Raw genomic sequence first — 19,856 nt, 5'->3', positions numbered from 1 at the left:
CTGGGTTCAAGTGATAGCAATTCTCCTGCTTCAGCCTCCCGAGTAGCTGGGATTACAGGCGCCTGCCCCACACCCACCTAATTTTTTTTTTTTTTTTTTTTTTTTTTTTTTTTTTTTTTTTTTGTAGAGACAGGGTTTCACCATGTTGGCCAGGCTGATCTCAAACTCCTGACTTAAGATCCACCTGCCTTGGCCTCCCAAAGTGCTGGGGTTACAGGAGCTCAGGAATTTGAGGCTGCAGTAAGCCACTGCATTGCAGCTTGGGTGACAGTGAGATCCTATCTCCAAAAAAAAACAAAAACAAAAACAAAAATTAAAGGGCTGCTTCAGCTGAACTGAGCTGCTCGCTTGTACACCTCTGTGAAGTGAGTGAGGTGACCGATGGTCTTAGCTTCTGGGTGTTGTCTGGGTATGAGGACGAGGAAGTGCTGAGGCCCAGTTTTGTGGAGTTCCCAAGCTGGCAGAGCCAGGGCTGGACTCTGCCCCAGGCAGCCACAGTGCAGGGAGTGGCTGTGGCCAGCTGCCCAGGCCGGCCCAAAGAGGGAAGTGCTGCAGCCCGGCCCACCAGGGGCATGCTCAGATGCTGATTTGCGTGTTCCTTGCTTCACTGCACACAGGTTGGTCTGCCCCTTTCGACGTGGGCTGCCACACTCGGAGGGCCACGCACTCCACTCCCCTGAGAATGTTTGAGGCACATGGCAACCCCTGCTGGCAGCACCCTGGGCTCCTGAGTCTGTCATTTTCCTGATGCCAAGGGTGGAGCAGTGTAAGGTTGGGACACAGCAGGCTCCCCAGCTGACTGCAGCAGTCAGAGCCCCATGTCTGAGGCCAGCAGTGACCTCAAGCCCAGCCCTGCCTGCCTGGTCTGGGGCTCCTGGAAAATAATTTTGAGAACTCTCCCTCCCAGCTCCCCCCGCCTCTATCCTGCTGCTCCTTTGGCGTCTCTGGAGTCAGAGGACAACCTGGAGGCAATTCAGTTATCTGTCCCAACACCCTGTCATCGAGGGGTGACCCTGAGTGTCCAGGCCACTGCCCACACGATGCAGGTGAGCTGACTCACAGAAGGGACACTTTGTGGGCCTGGACTCACAGAACGCCACAGCCAAAGTGATCCTTGGAGAGTATTTACAGAAGGGGCAGAAACAGACCAGAGTGAGAAGTTACTTTGCTCCAAGTTAATTGGTAGCAGAGCTGGAGCCATAACACAGGTTTTCCACCTCTTTGTCCCATACTCTTTTTTTTTTTTTTTTTTTTTGAGACAGGGTCTCTCTCTGTCACCCAGGCTGGAGTGCAGTGGCACAATCTTGGCTCACCGCAATCTCCGCCTCCTGGGTTCAAGTGATTCTCCTGCGTCAGCCTCCCGAGTAGCTGGGATTACAGGTGCCCGCCACCATGCCCGGCTAATTTTTTTGTATTGTTAGTAGAGATGGGGTTTCACCATGTTGGTCAAGCTGGTCTCAAACTCCTGACCTCAGATGATCCACCTGCCTCGGGCTCCCAAAGTGCTGGGATTACAGGAGTGAGCCACCGCATCTGGCACTTGTCCCATATTCTTGCTGCCAGTCATTCACTCATCCAGGGATGTATTCATTCAACAAATATTTGTTAAACCGCCCGGTCTGTGTCAGGCACATACAAAGAAGCAGCCATCACCGAGCCCTCAAGTAGAGTGGGCTGGGCAGCAGGGACTGCAGTCATCAACAACAGACACAGAGTTGTGTTAGAGGGAAAGTATGAGAGCAAACACTATACTGGCAAAGGAAGGAGGCTGTCAGGTCCCAGTATTGGCTCTGGCACTTACTAGCTCTTTGACCTTGGGCAATGTACCTAGCCTCTCTGTGCTTCAGTTTTCTCATCTATAAAATAAAAATAACTTGTCTCTTAGGGTTACTGTGAAGACTAACAGTAAAACTGCGTTGCTATATGTGAAGTACTCAGAACAGTGCCTTGCACCTAGTAGGTGCCTCATAAATGTCAGCTGCAATAATAATGTACATAGAGCCTGAAGATCACACAGGGAAGAGAATTAACTCTGGCTGGGGTTGCCAAGAAGGACTTCACAGAGGAAGGGCATTTAATCTGGGGCTTAAAGGATACCTAGGAGTTTGCCAGGAAAGGAAGAGAATCCTAGGCAGAGTAAGAGCAAGAACAAGGCTGTGGAAGCCTGAGAAGATGTGGAAATGGATCGTAAGTGGGGGCAGTGATTTTCGGGGGTTGGGAGAGGCAGATGTAGCTGGATCATCTAGAGGGCTTTTCAAGCTACCCATCTGCCCCCAGGACCTCTGAAACCTCTGCACATTTTCTCCATGAGGTGGTTTATCTGCCCCACCGAGGACCCCTGCTGCAGGAAGCACACTTGTTCATGAGTAGGTCAGGTTCCCCCAGCTACAGGGCTCATGCCTGTAATCCCAGCACTTTGGGAGGCCAAGGCGGGAGGATCATGAGGTCAGGAGTTCAAGACCAGCCTGGCCAACATAGTGAAACCCTGTCTCCACCAAAAATACAAAAATTAGCCGGGCGTGGTGGTGGGTGCCTGTAATCCCAGCTACTTGGGAGGCTGAGTCTGGAGAATTGCTGGAACCCAGGAGTAGGAGCTTGCAGTGAGCCGAGATCTTGCCACTGCACTCCAGCCTGGGAGACACAGCGAGACTCCATCTCAAAAAAAAAAAAAAAAAAAGGAAAGTGCTGAAAGAGTACCTGGTACAGAATAAGTGCTGGCCAAGTAGCAGCTGTTGATCCTGCTGTTAAGATTGGGAGTTTAGTGGATGGGAGAAAGGTGATATCTAGAGGATATACACATTCTAAGTTGCCCCCAACACTTTTTCTTTTGATTTCTTGTCTTCTGTTTTAACTTTTTTTATTATAAGGTATACATAAGATTAAAAGTTACCATTTTAACAATTTTAAAGTGTACAATTCAGTGGCATTAAGTACATAACTTTTTATTTTGTTGTTGCTTTTTTTTTTTTTTTTTTTTTTGAGACAGAGTCTCACTCTGTCGCCCAGGCTGGAGTGCAATGGTGCGATCTTGGCTCACCGCAACCTCCGTCTCCCAGGTTCAAGTGATTCCCCTGCCTCAGCCTCCTGAGTAGCTGGGATTACAGGTGCCTGCCACTATACCTGGCTAATTTTTGTATTTTTAGTAGAGATGGGGTTTCACCATGTTGGCCAGGCTGGTCTCCAACTCCTGACCTCATGATCTGCCCACCTCGGCCTCCCAAAGTGCTGGGATTACAGGCATGAGCCACCACGCCCAGCCTTTTTTTTTTTTTTTTTTTCCAGGACAGTCTCACTCTGTCGCCCAGGTTGGAGTGCAGTGGCACAATCTTGGCTCACTACAACCTCTGCCTCCTGGGTTCAAACAATTCTCCCTGTCTTAGCCTCCCGAGTAGCTGGGATTACAGTTGCCTGCCACCACGCCTGGCTAATTTTTGTATTTTCAGTAGAGACAGGGTTTTACCACATTGGACAGGCTGGTCTCGAACTCCTGACCTCAGGTGATCTGCCTGTCTCAGCCTCCCAAAGTGCTGGGATTACAAGCGTGAGCCATGCGCCCTGCCTCAAGCCCACTTCTTAAGGAGGATTTTCCTTTGTTCCATGACATGAAGAGAGGCAGGTTAGGAAATTCAGCACCCATAGAGATAGATGCTGTCCACACCTGTGCATTTGCATACTAAACTATGTCACCATCCATGCCAGTGCACTTGATGCCAGTTGCCTGGGCAGGAAGCAGTTTACCTCCCGAGTCTGTTTTTCTGGGACTAAGATTAAAATGAGTTTGCATTTGCCTTCTCTGAATAAACATCAGTGAAAGGGAAAGCTAAGTAAGCCACAGGAGCCCATGTGGGCCCAACTGGGAAAGAAAAGGGCCAGACAGGGGCTTGGAGAGCCAGAGAGACTATGTTCAGTTCAATACTGAAGCTTCTGAAGGGATGAGGCTGGCCTTTGGGACTTGCCCCAGGGCCAGACCGTGATGTGTCACAGCACCGCAAGCACTGTGGTGAGGTGGTGGACGTGTTGTGGGACCCCCTTGTGTCGGGAAAGGGACCTAAGAAGCCAGGGCTTGGACTGAGCTGTTGTTACAAGCCACTCCAGAGATGGATTTTCCCTCTGTGGTCTTGGAAGTCTAATGTGTTTTCCAAGTGCTTTAAGATCAAAGGGCATAGTGAGTAATATTACCTTAGGCCCATAAAGTCCGTCCATCTTCCTCCCACACACACCATTAAGCATTCAGGGTAACCCAGAAGGTGCTACTAGACTTCCAGGGAGCTTAGCTTTGATTGTTCACAATTTTTTCACTTTTCTGGAAAAGAGGATTATAAGATATAATCCTTCAACTATTATTGGTTTCCTGGATTTAGGGATATTATCTCATTTGATCCTCATAATAGCCCTACAAAGTAGGAACTATTGGCTCAATTTTCTTTTCTTTCTTTTTTTTTTTTTTTTTTTTTTTTTCTTTTTTTGAGACAGAGTCTTGCTCTATCGCCCAGGCTGGAGTGCAGTGGCATGATCTCAGCTCACTGCAACTTCTGTCTCCCCAGTTCAAGCAATTCTCCCTGCCTTAGCCTCCCAAATAGCTGGGATTACAGGCGCCTGCCACCATGCCTGGCTAAGTTTTGTATTTTTAGTAGAGATGGGGTTTCGCCATGTTGGCCAGGCTGGTCTTGAACTCCTGACCTCAGGTTATCCTCCCACCTTGGCCTCCCAAAGTGCTGGGATTACAGGCACGAGCCACCATGCCCGGCTGCCTCAATTTTCTAAGTGAAGAAAATGGGTCTCAGTGATCTGTAGAAAAGGTAAGGTGGAAAGCCCAGGTTTCCACCCTGGTTCTGTGAAGGGATTTGAGGTGACACTGGTCACACTCTTAGTATAGGGCTATCACATAGGAGGAGCCTGCACAATGGCTCAACATCACTGTCCCCATCCCACATCTCCACTGCTCATCCAAGGCCATACTGCTGGCAAGCCTGAGCATGAATGGAACCCAAGATTTTTGATGCTAAGTCCCCAGCCTTTCCGCTTTTCAATTATGTTAAAATTAATCAGAGATCTCAACCCTGGCTTTTGAAAGCCAGGCCTCCATCTCATCAAAATCGGAGTGTGCGTACTTGATGGAGGTTATTAGACCGTCAGTGGTTTGCATGTGTATGTGGCACATCTCAGGATGTCATGGGAGACACACCTCTGATGGGCTGGGTCCCTGTATCTGCCCCTGGTTCCCAGTCACTGGGTTTGAGAAATGTTGAGAACAGGTATGTTGTTGGCCATGCAAATCAACAAAGGCAGAAAAAAAAAGACAAGTTGATGGCTCAAGGCCATTCCAGCTTCAGAATTCTTCAAGAACAAGATGAGTGGTTTGCTGATCCCCAGTGACCAGAGTAATTCTGAGATGGCCCTTGGTAACCCAGGGTCTTACAGATATTTCTGTAACATTGACCTTGAGTGCCCTTCTTGTATATTAAGTCCAGAGAGTTAGTACCATCAGCCCATCGCTGAGTAACAACTGGGCTTACTATGCATCCAGCTTTGGGGGATACCATAAGACATGGTCCTTGACTCCAAGGAGCTCCCAGATCTCACTGAAGGAACTCGAGGACAATCTGGAGTGCAAACAAGAGTCCCCCCTCTTTTGGAAGTTTGGCTGTGGGTTGCTCTGGGCAGCAGTGGGTCAGTGTGGTGTGGACAGGGGATGGCTCCCAAGTGCTTTTTGTGCATTGCATCATTTAGTCCTCACAACTTCCCTACAATGGGTAATTCTGTTGTTACCACCATTTCACAGATGGGGAAATTGAGACACAGGGAGATTAGGTAACTTGCACAATCATACACCTAATAGGTAGCAGAGCTGAGATTCAAATCCAGGCAGGCTGGAAAGCCAGAGTCAATGCTCTTAGCCCCTACCCTTGTTCCATCCTAGAGGGGCTCAGCTAATCCTTGAAGGATGAGGGATTTTAGGTAGTGGGAGCTCCACTGACCTGGGTTTGGTAGTACTGGTTGTGTGACTTTAGACAACTCTGAGCCTCAGTTTCTTCATCTGGTAAATGATGACATCCTCTTCTATACAGAGTGGTGTGACTGAGATAATGCGTTTAGTTAGAGCACAGTGCAAGGAGTATTATGATGATGATTATTGTTATAAACAGAGAGTGGGAAAGACAGGTACAGCTGACCAACGCCCAGCATCATGGATGAACATGGACTATATGTGGTGGTTGAACAGGTGGCAGGGAGGGGGTCCGTGAAGTTACAGTGTGGGATGGGTGTAATAGGTGAGTGTGAAATAACAGTTGGCTGGGAAGCATGAGGCCAGGTCATTGAGGACCTTGAAAACTACCCTAAAATGCTCTACAGCTCTTCAAAACGGCAGGTGTGTGGACTTTGTTGACATATGGAAATGTATGTTTGGAAAAAAAAATAGAATGCAAAACAGTATGTACAGACTGACAGCTGTGTAAACATATAGCCTGTTAAGCTTAGCGATCAGGGCATCTGCAGAGCTATAAATATTCAAGTTCAGGCTGGGAACAGTGGCTCACACCTGTAATCCCCACACTTTGGGAGGCCAAAGTGGGCGGATTATTTGAGCCCAGGAGTTCAAGACCAGCTTGGGAGATATGACGAAACCACATTCTCTAAAACATATACAAAAAATTAGCTAGGGCTGGGCACAGTGGCTCACGCCTGTAATCCCAGCACTTTGGAAGGCAGAGGTGGGCGGATCACGAGGTCAGGAGTTCAAGACTAGCCTGGCCAACATGGTGAAACCCCATCTCTACTAAAAATACAAAAAACTAGCTGGGCATGGTGGTGCACGCCCCTGTAATCCCAGCTACTCAGGAGGCGGAGGCAGAAGAATCGCTTGAACCCAGGAGGCAGAGGTTGCGGTGAGCGGAGATCATGCCATTGCACTCCAGCCTGGGTGACAGAGTAAGACTCCATCTCAAAAGAAAAAGAAAAAGAAAACAAAGCCAGGAATGGTGGGCACACATCTGTAGTTCCAGCTATAGATGGGAAGATTGCTTGAGCCGGGGAGATCAAGGCTGCAGTGAGCCATGATTGTACCACTGCACTCCAGCTTAGGTGACAGAATAAAACCCTGTCTCAATTAAAAAAAAAAAAAAATTCAAGTTCATCACTTTTTATTTTTCTGTAAACACCTAATGAAAACTAAGAACACACAGGAGGCCAGGCTGAGGAATTTGGCTTTTCACCTGTGGACCTCCATGGGGAGTCATTGCAAATTCTATTGGTTTGTTTGCTTTGTCTTTTTCATCGAGATGGAATTCATATACAGTCAATCCTCCCTATTTGTAGATTCTGTATTTGCAAATTTGCTTAGTGGCTACAATTTATTTGTAACCCCAGAATCAATGCTTGTATTGCTTCTGTGGTCATTTACGGACATGCACAGAGCAGTGAAAATTGTGAGTTGTTCAACGCACATGTTCTCAGCTAAACAAGAGGATCCTTTGTCTTCTTGTTTTAGCTGTCATACATAAATGTCTTTTTCTGTTTAGTGTCACGTGTTACAGTGCTATCGGCCACGAGTTCAATGTTAACCAACTAACAAAATATATTAAAGTGTCTTTAAGCAGAAACACAGCTAAAACAAGGTTCTGGTTATGTATTGATCAGTTGACAAAAATCTTGTGACCAGGGGTCATAGGAACCTAACCCTGTATTTCCCCGAGGAGAAACAGGTCAGTATTTACTAGTACCATGTTCACTGCAGCTTTATAGAACATAACTATGACAAATAGTGAGGATTGGTTGACTGTACCACATGATTCATTTTTTTAAAAATCAGACTTTTATGTTTTGGTAGATACACAAGGTTATGCAGCCATGACCGTCACTGCAGATTTTCTAGCAGTAAAACGGCCTCAATAAGCAGCAGTTTTAGAATTATCTGTCCATCTTTCCCTGTCCCCTCATTTCTTTCTGGTCTTTTTCAGAATGCCCAGGAAAACCATGGGCTGGCTGTCCCCACCCCCTCGGTTCCAGAAGACTTCGCAGACAAAGAAGTGACAGGTAAGTGAACCCTGGGCTTGAGGCTTGTCCATCTTTCTTTCTTTCCTCCTAGGGCCCTGAGTTCAAAAGCCAAGCATCTATCTGACCATCTTCACAGCTGGTGACAAAGACAGAGTCCCCAGGCACAGCCACTCTTGCTATCCTCAGTCCTCTTGATTACTGGCTGCAGTGAGCCCAGGCAGTGGGGCTGGGAGTTGAGGAGAGCCAGGGTCAGCGAAGGCCCCCTTCTGGCGGGGGAAGGATGGCGAGGGGACAAGGCCAGAGCAGGAACAAGTGCAGCATTAAGTGGGAGAAGGGCCTGGCTTTGAATCCCAGCTCCCCACATATTCGCTTTGCTCCCTTGGGCAAGACACTTCACCCCTCCTACCTCTGTATCTTCCAATGAACAACGGGAACAACAGTTCAGTTTGGAGTAAATGAAGTGGTGGATGGGATATAAGTCACGTCCGTCACACCTCTCAGAGGTGCTTCAAACTCGCTAATGGCTTCCCTTATCACTCAGAGAAAAGGTTCTTGCAAGGACTGCTGGAGTCTGACCGGAGTCTGGACACTTTCCTTGCTTGCTTTCTCCTCCCACACTGCCCCAGCCAAAGTGTCTCCTGTTGCTCCTGAAATACCCCAGGCACATTTCCACCTTGGGGTCTTTGCACTGCAGACCTCTCAGGTTAGAATGCTCTTCTGCGAGGCATCTGTGTGGCCGTCTCCCTCTCTCCTTCCTTCCTTGCTCAAATGTCACCTTCTCTGCGAGGACTTCTCAGACTGCTTTATTTATTGATTGATTTGAGACGGAGTCTTGCTCTGTCACCAGGCTGGAGGGCCGTGGCATGATCTCAGCTCACTGCAACCTCCGCCTCCCGGGTTCAAGCAATTTTCCTGCCTTGGCCTCCTGAGTAGCTGGGACTACAGGCGTGCGCCACCACACCCAGCTAATTTTTGTAGTTTTAGTAGAGACAGGGTTTCACCATGTTGGCCAGGATGGTCTCTATCTCTTGACCCTGTGATTCGCCCGCCTCGGCCTCCCAAAGTGCTGGGATTACAGGTGTGAGCCACCGCACCCAGCTGGACTGCCCTATTTAAATTGCACCTGCCGCACCCCTCCCTGGCTGGTGTTTTTTCCCATCGCACTCATCCTCTAATGTGATAATGATGTACTCATACATTGTGTTCATTGTCCCATTCAAGCGTAAGCTCCCTAGGAGGGCCAGTGTTTGTCCGTTTTTTGTTTTGTTGGTTTTTTGCTACTGTACCCCAGCTCCTAACTCCTGCCTGACAGTTGGGTGCTCAGTGAACGTTAGTCTTCCCCTTCCCTGCTCCTGGTTTCTTCAGTTTGAAGTCAGGCAGCTGGGAGGAGCCCTTCAGAGCTGCACACTCCCCAGGTTCACCACACTGTTAGGGACTGAGAGGAGGGAAGCAAAGGATGGGTGCCACTAAGAAGCAAGTAGACTCTGGGAGGCTGGGGACCTGGTCTGAGGACAACAGAGGGATGTGAGCTGCTGGGGCCAGGGACTCTCAGCATCTCTTTAGTACCCAGATTCCTTCTGCACATCCCCGTTCTATCCTGCCACCTTCCTTCTGCACACCCCCGTTCTATCCTGCAGTCCAGAATCTGCCTCCGTTCTCTATGAAGTGGACAGCTGGGTTCTCAGTAGCTTCAGGGTCTTTAGAAAGAAGGAGTTGTTTGTGCAAGTTGCTCCCTCCTGCGGGTCTCTCACCCAGCCTTCCTCACTGAGGAGCTCCCTCACCCCTGCCCCATGACTTCCTCTTTCCCACTTTCCCTGTCTCACATAGTCTGAAAAGGTAAGCACAGATTGTAGCAGTCAAAGTGGTTCCGTTTTATTAACTGCCTACTAGAGGCCTGGCACCATGACAAGCCCTTTCTGTGTATCTGCATGGATTCTCTCATTTAATCCTCACAACAGCTATAAGAAGCGAGCACGGACATCATGCCCCTTTGATAGATGAAGAAACTGAGGCTCAGCAAGATTAATTAGTGTGTTCAAGGTCGCTCATCTAATAAGTGGTAAAGCTGGGATGTGAACCCTGGACTTTCTGGCTTGGCCAAGGTCAAGGTCCCAGTAAAAAACAGATGGCGCACTGAGAGGATAACTGAAGAGAGCTGAGTAAAGGGACGGTGTACCAGAGTGTGAGCTTGGTTAGGTGACTCCTGTCTCCTGGGAGCAGTGACACCCAGGGACTGAACACAGTGGGACAGGGACATCCTGACAGGACCTGTGTCTGCGGGGCAGGAAAGGCAGCTGCTGCCAACCTGTGACGCAGCCAGAGGAACCAGAGCCCTGGCCCTCTTGTCCCCACCCCCCATCTCAGACGGCAAGGGAGTCCTGGTGCAGGTTAGAGGGTGACTCTGGGGAGGCAAATGGAGGTTATTCCATACAGGCTTCAAAGGCTGTGCCAGGGACAGGCAGGGGACCCTCCCTAGAAAGAAGGGGAACACTCGCAGGACAGCTCAGGATACTGGACACGGGGCTGCTCCCTCTCTTGGTGTTCAGGAGAAAATGATCCAGTCATTCTCTTGGGTGCCCACCCCTGCCCCTGCCCTGGGTAAACAGAAATTGGCAGGGCTGGTCTGCCTTGTTTCTGCCCCCCATCTTTGCCTCTCCTTCTTTCAGGTACCAGCTCACTAGTCAATGGCAACCTCCGACTGTACAGCTCTGTGGGTGACCTGAGGCCTGGGCAGTATGGCCAGGATCTACTCATCCCCCCACCTCCCCCAGGCCCAGCCCCGGGGCCCCCCCAGGACATTTCACAACCTCCAGGGGGGTTGCCACTGCCATCTCCACCTTCCACAGCACCCCCACCGCCTCCCCTGCTGCTGGAACCCCCACCCCCGCCCAGCATGGCCCCACCTCCACCCCCAGTATTGGAGGCCCTGTCCCTACCACACACTCTTTCCTCCCCATCCACACCCACCCCTCCTGACTTCATTCCCCCTGCCCCACCCTTGGCCTTTTTAGCCCCCCCACCACCTCCTGTGCCAGCCCTAGCACCCCCAGCTCCAGCATCTCCTCACACAATGGGGACTCGTCTCTTTCCCCCTGGGGGTGTCACCAAGTGGAAATCAGATGTAGCACTGAATGGCAGGCAGGCAGAGGCCACCAGAGCCAGCCCCCCGAGAAGCCCTGCTGAGCCAAAGGGGAGTGCCCTGGGACCTAACCCAGAGCCCCATCTCACCTTCCCCCGTTCTTTCAAAGTGCCTCCCCCAACCCCAGTCAGGACTTCGTCCATCCCAGTTCAGGAAGCACAAGAGGCTCCCCGAAAGGAAGAGGGGGCCACCAACAAGGCTCCCAGCCGACTCCCACTGCCTCCCAGCTTCCACATCCGCCCCGCCTCCCAGGTCTACCCAGACAGGGCCCCCAAGCCAGACTGCCCTGGGGAGCTCAGGGCCGCAGCACCAGCCAGCCCAAGGCTTGGCCAGTCCCAGTCCCAAGCAGATGAGCCCCCAAGAGTTGGGACTCCGGGAACTCCACCTCCAGCCCCTCCCCTGCCCCCTCCTGCAGCCCCCCTCCCTCCCCCACCACCCCCACTTCCTCCAGCTGCACCTCCTTTGCCCTGTGCTCAGAAGGCAGCCCATCCACCTGCTGGATTTACAAAACCCCCTAAATCCAGCTCTCCTGCTCTCAAACCCAAACCCAACCCCCCCAGCCCAGCGGACACAGCCTCTTCAGCACCTGCGGACTGGAGGGACCCCAGCCAGATGGAAAAGCTGCGGAATGAGCTGGCGGCCTATCTCTGTGGCTCCAGGAGAGAGGACCGATTCCTCAGTCACAGGCCAGGCCCAACAATGGCCCAGAGCAAGGAGGGCAAGAAGGGCCCCAGCATGCTCGAGAAGGAGACTCCCCCGAGCCCGCCAGCAAAGGACACTCCCCCAGGTGTTCCTGAAAAGAGTCTTGGCGGCAGCAGCCTGACAGAGACAGAGGCTACCCCCAGCCTGACCCTGCCCCCTGTGGACTACCTTCCCCAAGACTCTCCAACTCCCAGTGTGCGGCAGATCCGGAATGAGTTGGAGGCCCGGCTCTCCTCATCAGCAGAGAAGGAGGCTAAGCCCAGCATAGGATCTCTGCCCCCTAAGCCTCGGCTAGAAGGGGGACGAATTTTTGAAAATGGGGCTGATAATGACAAACTCTCCAAGCCTGTGGCCAAGAATCTGCCACCTCAATCTACCACCCTGCTGCCAACCACACGACTCCAGCCCAAGGCCATGTTGGGACCAGCCACACCACCCAAGGCTACATCTGGGTCAGCCACACCACCCAAGGCCACACCTGGGCCAACCACACCACCCAAGGCCACATCTGGGCCAACCACACCACTCAAGGCCACAGCTGGGCCAGCCACACCACCCAAGGCCACATCTGGCCTGGCCATACCATCTACAGCCACAACTTTGCCCACCACCACATCCCAACTGATGGCAGAGAAAGACTCAGGCCCAGCTGGGCAGCCAGCAAAGCCAGCATCTCAAGAAGTTTCCACTCCCTCCCAGCCAAGGGGAGAGGGGTCCCCCTCAGAGGCCACTAGGCTGCCCACACAGGGAGCCCACTCATCGCCAGCCCTCCCACCAAAGACATCTCCTGGTGAAGGAGAGGTGCCGTGTCTCTACAAGCCCCACTGCCACCAGAGCAGCCTCAGCCTTGAGGTTGCTGTGGTGATGCCCACCCTGGCCAGAGGAGGGGCTGCAGGGCCAGGGGAGCCCGTAGAGGTGAAGGAGCCCCCAGGGCTGCCAGCCAAGCCCTCTGCCTCAGCCCAGCCCACTGATGAACTCCTCAGGCACCCGGTGACTGGGGAGGTGGTGGAGCGGGGCTCACCGATGGCCCTGCTCCTGGCGGCCAGGCAGAGGGCGCAGAAGGGGAGACCTGGAGGGGCTGCCCTGGGTCGGTCCTCTCTGCCAGGAAGTCTCCGTGACCACAGCCAGCAAGCCGAGGCCAGCTCTGACAGCATCTTCCACAGCCAAGGCAGGCCCAACTGCTTCACTGTGGTGCCCAAGTTACCCAAGGAAGCTGAGAAGGACTCCCCGCTGACGACCGAAATACCCAATAAGTGGGGGCCACGACCGGGAAGAGACGCAGAGGGCACAGAGCGGAGCCGCAGGCACAACTGGACAAAGCTGGAGCCCCAGGCCCCCTGTGGCCTGGGAAAGAGCTGCTACCTCCAACCTCCCCCAGGGCCACCCGCTGCCCAAGTCCTTCTCCTCTCCACCTTCTCCTTCGTACAAGAGGGCAGGAGGAGGAGGAGGAGTTCAACTTCGAGGTCATCCCACCGCCGCCAGAGTTCAGCAATGACCCTGAGCCCCCGGCCCCGGCCCTCCAGTATCTGGGCCGCCGGAGCTCCCCTCCCCGGAACAACTACTCAGGCTTGGGGCAGCCCCCAAGCGCTGGCCTCGGGGCGCCCCCGGCTCTCGGCTTCTCGCGCTTTCCCGCGGGCGCGCGCTACGCCGGGGCTGGGGGCCTGGAGCGCTTCTCGGGAGGGGGCCGCTCGCTCATAAAGAAGCGCCTGTACGTCGGGGAGCCGCACCGCGACCCAGGGCTGCCCCGCGGAGGCACCGGCCGCAGCCTGAGCCCTCCCAACTGCTTCCGGCCGCAACCCGGAGGCCCCGAGATGCGGCGCGTGAACTCGGCGGGTCGCGCGCCCCCCGGAGGCCTGCATGCAAGGAGGCTGTCCCTGGAGGGCGCCGCCCGGGGCGCCGCGGAGGCCAAGCACAAAGCGCATGGCAGCGCCCCAGCTGCTGGCAGGTGAGCTGCGGACCCGCCTGGCGCGGGAAGCCGGGAGGGGTGGAAAGCCAGGCGAGGGCCAAGGAGGCCCGACCATCAGTCAGGAGAAAACATTTGGTTTTCTCCCTTCGGCCTTGCAGGTAGAACTGGGAGGGAAGCCCAATTACCGGGAGAGGGCGCTGTTGGGGCCTTCCTGACCTGCTTCCTGACCTCCCTTGTTCTCTTTCCCCATCATCTCCTCTCGTCTCTCTCCCATGGGCTAGATCCCAGCGGTCAGGCTAAGTGTGGGGCGGGCAGAGATCCGAGTGGTCCTTCGGTGGAGGGATTTTCCAACACAGAGTTGGATCCAGACACAGGCTAGGAGTGAAAGATTTCTGAGAGAGAGGCTATTAGGCATGTTCTCTGGCCAGCAGGGCCCAGACCGGAATGGGAGCCCTGTCTGTGATGGTCTGCAGTCCCTCCCTGGGGTGGATAAGCCCAGGGCTTGTGGGGGCAAATACAGAAGTATGAGCAGCATCTTTTCCTCTCGGTCCCTGGGGGAGATGGGAGGCGTGTTGGCTAACTAGCTGCAGATATTAACCTCACATCTCTTGCTCTCCCCCAGGTCTCCCCACACCACCACCCGCTATGGAAGCCCCATCAACACGTTCACCGTGAGGCCTGGGACCCGCCATCCCATCTCCTATGCCTGCTCAGGGGCCCATCGGAAAGCCACCTCCTGAGCCAGGGGTTCTCTTAGCTCTATTCCAACAAACTGCGTCCTTAAGGATCTGGGCACTTGTTTCTTGTGGGGGACGGGAGGTACACAGCAGCTGTTAGGCGACCTGACTCAGACACAGAGGAGTCTTTGATCCCCAAAGGCCAACGATGAGAAGCAGTGGCCCAGGAAGATCAAGAGTGGGCTTCTGTTTCCCAAAGCCGGGTGTGGCTGTGGACTGTTTACACATCGGGGGTGGGAGGGGAAGGAGGTTAGAGAGGAGGAACCATTAAGGACCTGGGCGCTGAGTTTCTGCTCTCTGGTACTGTCTGCTTTAGCAAGAGTTATTTAAAACGGTTTTACAAACACGGCCTACTGAGCAGGTTCTGAAAGCAAGGGGTGGGGCACTGACTCTGAACTGGAACCCATCAAGATAGTTGTGATTGTCTCTCAGGCCCTTGCAAAGGGCTGATTCCCAGCTCTATCCTGGTGGGTGTGCAGGGCACCGAAGGGGGATCTTTAGCCTCCATCACCTGCCATACCAAGCAAGAGTAGACACCTGGGTTTCCCAGGCACATTGAGGTGGGACCACGAATGTGTATGTATAACACATGGAGAAGGACCATGTGTGGGGTGGGGAGAGAAGCTCCCACATGTGGAATGGAAGCCCTTTGCATTGGCCAAGGGTAGAGGTGGGAGATTGATGGTTCATTTCTCATTGGCCCTGGCCCTTAGCTACAGGGAAGCCTAGAGAGAGGACCCTCTAGAGAGAGGACCCTTGGCAAGTTTAGGATGGGAAGCAGGGTTAAGCCTGGCTGTGCTATTCAGACCTGTGCAGCCCTGATTTTGGGGATTGAGCCCAAGGAGCTGAGTCTTTGGCTTGACACTAGGGGCCTTACATGGCCAGGTCTCATATGGGATTTGGAGAGGGCACTTTTCCTAACACTGATACTACAAGTCACCAATACTATTGATGCCTTAAGATGCTATAAAGCCTTGGAGAGTAGAGGCAGCAGAGATGGGAATGGAGGTCTGAAGAAGCTTGCTGCTGAAGGGGAATGTGTTTGGGAAAGTCAAGAGTGGTAGGATTGGTTGGCCGGATGCAGTGACTCACACCTGTAATCCCAGCACTTTGGGAGGCCGAGGCTGGTGGATCACTTGAGGTTAGAAGTTCGAGACCACCTTGCCAAAATGGTGAAACCCTATCTCTACTAAAAATATGGGGGAAAAAACAAGGGTGCTAGGATTGGGCCAGTTAAGAGCAGGGGAGACCTGGCCGGGCACGGTGGCTTACGCCTGTAATTTTAGCCCTTTGGGAGGCTGAGGTAGGTGGATCACGAGGTCAAGAGATTGAGACCATCTTGGCCTACATGGTGAAACCCTGTCTCTACTAAAAATACAAAAATGAACTGGGCATGGTGGTGTGTGCCTGTAGTCCCAGCTACTTGGGAGGCTGAGGCAGGAGAATCTCTCGAACCCGGGAGGCAGAGGTTGCAATGAGCCGAGATCGCGCCACTGCACTCCAGCCTGGTGACACAGCAAGACTCCGTCTCAAAAAAAAAAAAAAAGAGCAGGGGAGACCTAATATTAGCATGGTGACCATGTGTCCTTTGCCTGGGCAGTCTAGGTTTATGCTTGTTTTCCAGTGAATTAGACCCCCTTCCACTTTGCAAAAAAGTCCTGGTTTAGATGCTATAATCACCAAACATATCAGGAAGCAATATTCCTTGGTCTTGCTTCTGTATCTTTAGGTCCTGGTGGGCCAAATTCCTGGGACCAGGCCAAGGTGGCCTGCCTCAGGAAGAAGGAAGGACTGAAGAGTGGCCCATTTCAGAGGAGCAGGCTGGTGGGGGCCAGCCAGAAAGTAGTTCCCTTTGGGGGAAGATGTTGGACATTTATTATTTGTGGTAACCAGCCTAGGCACTGCGTTGTCAGGACAGCAGGTGAGCCACTTTAGGGAAGAAAATGCAGGGGTGGGTGGGTGCCCAGATGACCAAGGCCAGCCACCCTGATGGGGTAGGGCCTGGTTATCTGTGTTCAAGAAGCGAATCCCACCGCAGCCCCAGCACTAGGTCTCTCTATATGTATGTATTTTCCCTGTACAATGTTTTATAAAAGAGATCACTAATTTATCTGCTGTGCTAAGGCCTGAGGAGTAGGGTGTAGACTCTCAACTGTATATTGCTCTGGGGTGGGCAGGGAAGACTGAGTCTCGCTTGACTTGGAAAATAAACGGCCAGTTTGGACTGGCCTCCAGCTCCGTGGCTGTGTTTGTCTAACAAGGATTTGGGTAACTATTGGATACAAGCCACTATTTAGCATGGATAGACTGCCATCAACTCACTCACATGACTCCTGTTCATGGCAAGCTAATAGTCTGTCTAGTGGAGGAGAGGACTGAAAAAAAGCACACAAAAACATCAAAAATTACAAGTAGTAAGAAGGAAGGGAACAGGGAACGTGAGAGAATAGCTAGATGTGGGGAGAAGAGTGGATTTACTTGGGGTGGTCAGGGAAGGCCTCTTGTGGTGGTGACATACTGATTTAGGCAAAGCATCCAGCACGTGCCTAGCGCTTAGTAGTAGATCAACAGATGGCATCTTTGGGTGATGGCTACCTCACATTTGTATGTGGCCCATCACAATTTTCCATAAATCTTTTTTTATTTTAAGGCCATCTTGATATCATACTTTTAGAATATTTTGTTTTATTATTATTATTTTAGACGGAGTCTTGCTCTGTCACCCAGGCTGGAGTGCACTGGCACCATCTTGGCTCACTGCAACCTCCACCTTCCAGGTTCAAGCGATTCTCCTGCTTCAGCCTCCCGAGTAGCTGGGATTACAGGCATGCACCACAACGTCCAGCTAATTTTTGTTATTTTTTAGTAGCAACGGGGTTTCACTATGTTGGCCAGGCTGTTCTTGAACTCCTGACCTTGTGATCCACCCGCTTCGGCCTCCCAAAGTGCTGGGATTGCAGGCATGAGCCACAGCACCCGGCCCCCAATTTATTTTTTTTCCAGAAAAGAAAACCAGAAGAGTCATCTCGAGACAGTGTTAGAGAAAGCGTTGTGTTTCCGCCTCTGAGTCTTTTGTGGGGACTTTATGGGAAAAGGAAGATGATGCTGAAATTTGGGCTTCCAGGAAGGGCCTCTCCCATCCTTGGTGCCTCCTCGTTCGCCTGTCTCTCACTGTCCCCCTACATATACCATGATGCCCTCATTCTGGAAACTCCAAGTGGGGATAGTGGCTCGGGCCCTTCATCTGGCTTTTCTCCCCACCCTTGCTCCCTTCTAACATTTTCTCCCTCATCTGACATGGGAGGGGCAATGGTTAACCTAGGAGGGAGGGCAGAGAACAAGGGCCCCACATCCTGGCTCTGCCTCTGACAAGCTGTGTGACCGGGGTGTCAGCTGACTCATCGGAGAAGTGGGGAGGGTGGACTTGGGCCGTGTCTGGATATTAAACTTTGTTGGATCCCTGACCTCTTTGAGAAACTGATGCACGCTTCTCAAGAGGCCACAAGTGCATTTTATACACTATTTCAGGCACCCCACAGATTCCCCCACATTCAGGCTCCACAGGCTTCACGTTGAAAACTCCTTAAGTGACAGTGGTTAAGGTACCCGCCAACACTTATTTAACCTTGACAGTTTGCAAAGTTCCTTTTCTCTCTCGTTTACCTGTGACAATCCTCTAAAATGTGCCAGCCATGTAATACTCCTAATTCCATTTTGTTGATGAGGAAACGAAGGCCCCCGGGAAGACATGTGAGTTGCTCAGAATGACCCCTCTGACTGGAAACCCTGTTCTTTCTGCGTGAATCATCACAGCTGCCTCCCTTATAGCTGTAACCACTCTCCCCACCCACTTATCCTCTCCCAGTCGTACCCCCCAAACTTTACCTCTATTAGAGTGGCGGTGGAGGAGAGGCTGAGTGGGCTAGAGCTACCCTGGTGCCAAAACAAGATGAATGGGCATGGGTGGGGCAGATGTTCCTGGATCAGATTGGCCACACCTTGGTTTCTGAAGCCTTTTCACTATTCCCTGGGCCAGAACCCCACCCCACCTCTCTTGTGAAGCCCAGCCTGGCCCAAAGCAACAGCTAGGACAGGTCCCTGGAAAAGCTGAGCTGGAAGCCTGGGGCCTGGCAGTCAGCAATATGTAAAGGGGCCTGTCCTGGAAAAGGTCAAGCTCAGCTTTTGTCACGGCCAGGCTTGTTGAAGGAGAGAGGCGTCCTCTCACTCCAGGTGAGCCCTTCTGTGCAAAGCTGTAGGACAGGTGACTCCAGAACCTGGAGGGGTGAGGGAGAGGCCACCTCACTGCTGAGCTGTCAGGCAGGTCTGCCCCCACCTGCTCACCCATCTGCCTACCCCTGGCAGCCTGTGGCCGCTTCCATTTCTGCAGCTCAAAGGCCATCATCAGTCAGCTGTACGGGCAGGGTGGGCACTGGCACCCGTCAGAGAGCCCGGGCCTCCTCCCTCCAAAGCCCCAGGGATGGCCAGATTCTGAGCCCTGCTGCTGGGGCCTCTGGGATGCTTTTTGCCAGTGATGTGAGAAAAGGTGCTCTTCTGGGAGAGGGGAAGAGAACAAGGCAATTTATTATGAATACTCCCTCATTGCATGGATAATCCTGTGCTCCTCTGCCCAATTCCCACACCTCTGGAAACTTCACTCACATTTGGCACAGATGAGCCACTCCTCCCTCCTTCCCCTTCTTGAGAATCATTCTCTGAGCCTGTGCGGAACAAGGTGCTCCGATTCTCTGTCTTGCACGCTGGCTTCTTTCCTCCCTCCAGGTGTCTCCCTGTCCACCCTGTCCTCGGCTCTCCACTCCTTCTCTAGTTTCTTCCTCGGGAGACAGTGTCACCCCTCACGCTCACCTGTACCAGGGGTCCGTATTTCTAACTTTGGAAGTGCCTTCCTGGATATGTCCACGTGGGTGCCTGGCCATCCACTCAAATCCAACCTCTCTAAAAAGTGATTCTCCCCTACTTCCTTCTCACACAATTGTGTGGCCAGAGCACCCAGACCAATGGCTCCAAACTACCCCCAAATACTCATCCCTGCCTCACTGCTTGGGCTCCCTTGGCTTCCCCTAGGCCAGCTTACACTCAAGGCCCAGCTTGGATTGGAGCTCCTGCAGGAAGCCTTCCCCAGCCCTGCTCTGCTCGGAGACCTCTTCCTCCTCCATACCTACCTCTCCCACTTCTGTGGCAGCCTCTTCTTTATCCTCAGGCTTCAGCTCAGACATCCCTCACCTACTAGGCCACAGCAGCTCCTGCTGAAGCTTCCCACAGTCCCTGCTGCTTTCCTTCCCCCCACTAGTGTTACTTGGTCTACATCTCTCCCAGCAACTTACAAGCTCCACAATGTAAGGACTGCCTCACTCATCAC

At 52.6% G+C, this 19,856-nt stretch overlaps 1 protein-coding gene across 1 annotated transcript in view; it reads left to right on the top strand.

Annotated features, from left to right (window-relative positions):
* C4H6orf132 (chromosome 4 C6orf132 homolog) overlaps window positions 1-17,133 on the top strand; it is a 41,136-nt gene extending 24,003 nt beyond the window's left edge. The window contains 5 exon segments of the mRNA XM_030929348.1: window positions 7,959-8,034; window positions 10,662-13,171; window positions 13,173-13,268; window positions 13,270-13,781; window positions 14,365-17,133. Coding sequence (XP_030785208.1) covers window positions 7,959-8,034; window positions 10,662-13,171; window positions 13,173-13,268; window positions 13,270-13,781; window positions 14,365-14,482 — 3,312 coding nt within the window. The 3' untranslated portion in view covers window positions 14,483-17,133.
* Window positions 17,134-19,856: the final 2,723 nt, after the last annotated feature.

This window comes from Rhinopithecus roxellana, chromosome 4, assembly GCF_007565055.1.
Source record: "Rhinopithecus roxellana isolate Shanxi Qingling chromosome 4, ASM756505v1, whole genome shotgun sequence".
Lineage (NCBI taxonomy): Eukaryota > Metazoa > Chordata > Mammalia > Primates > Cercopithecidae > Rhinopithecus > Rhinopithecus roxellana.
Note: the sequence above shows the minus strand (reverse complement) of the source record. Positions and strands in the feature narration are given on the sequence as shown.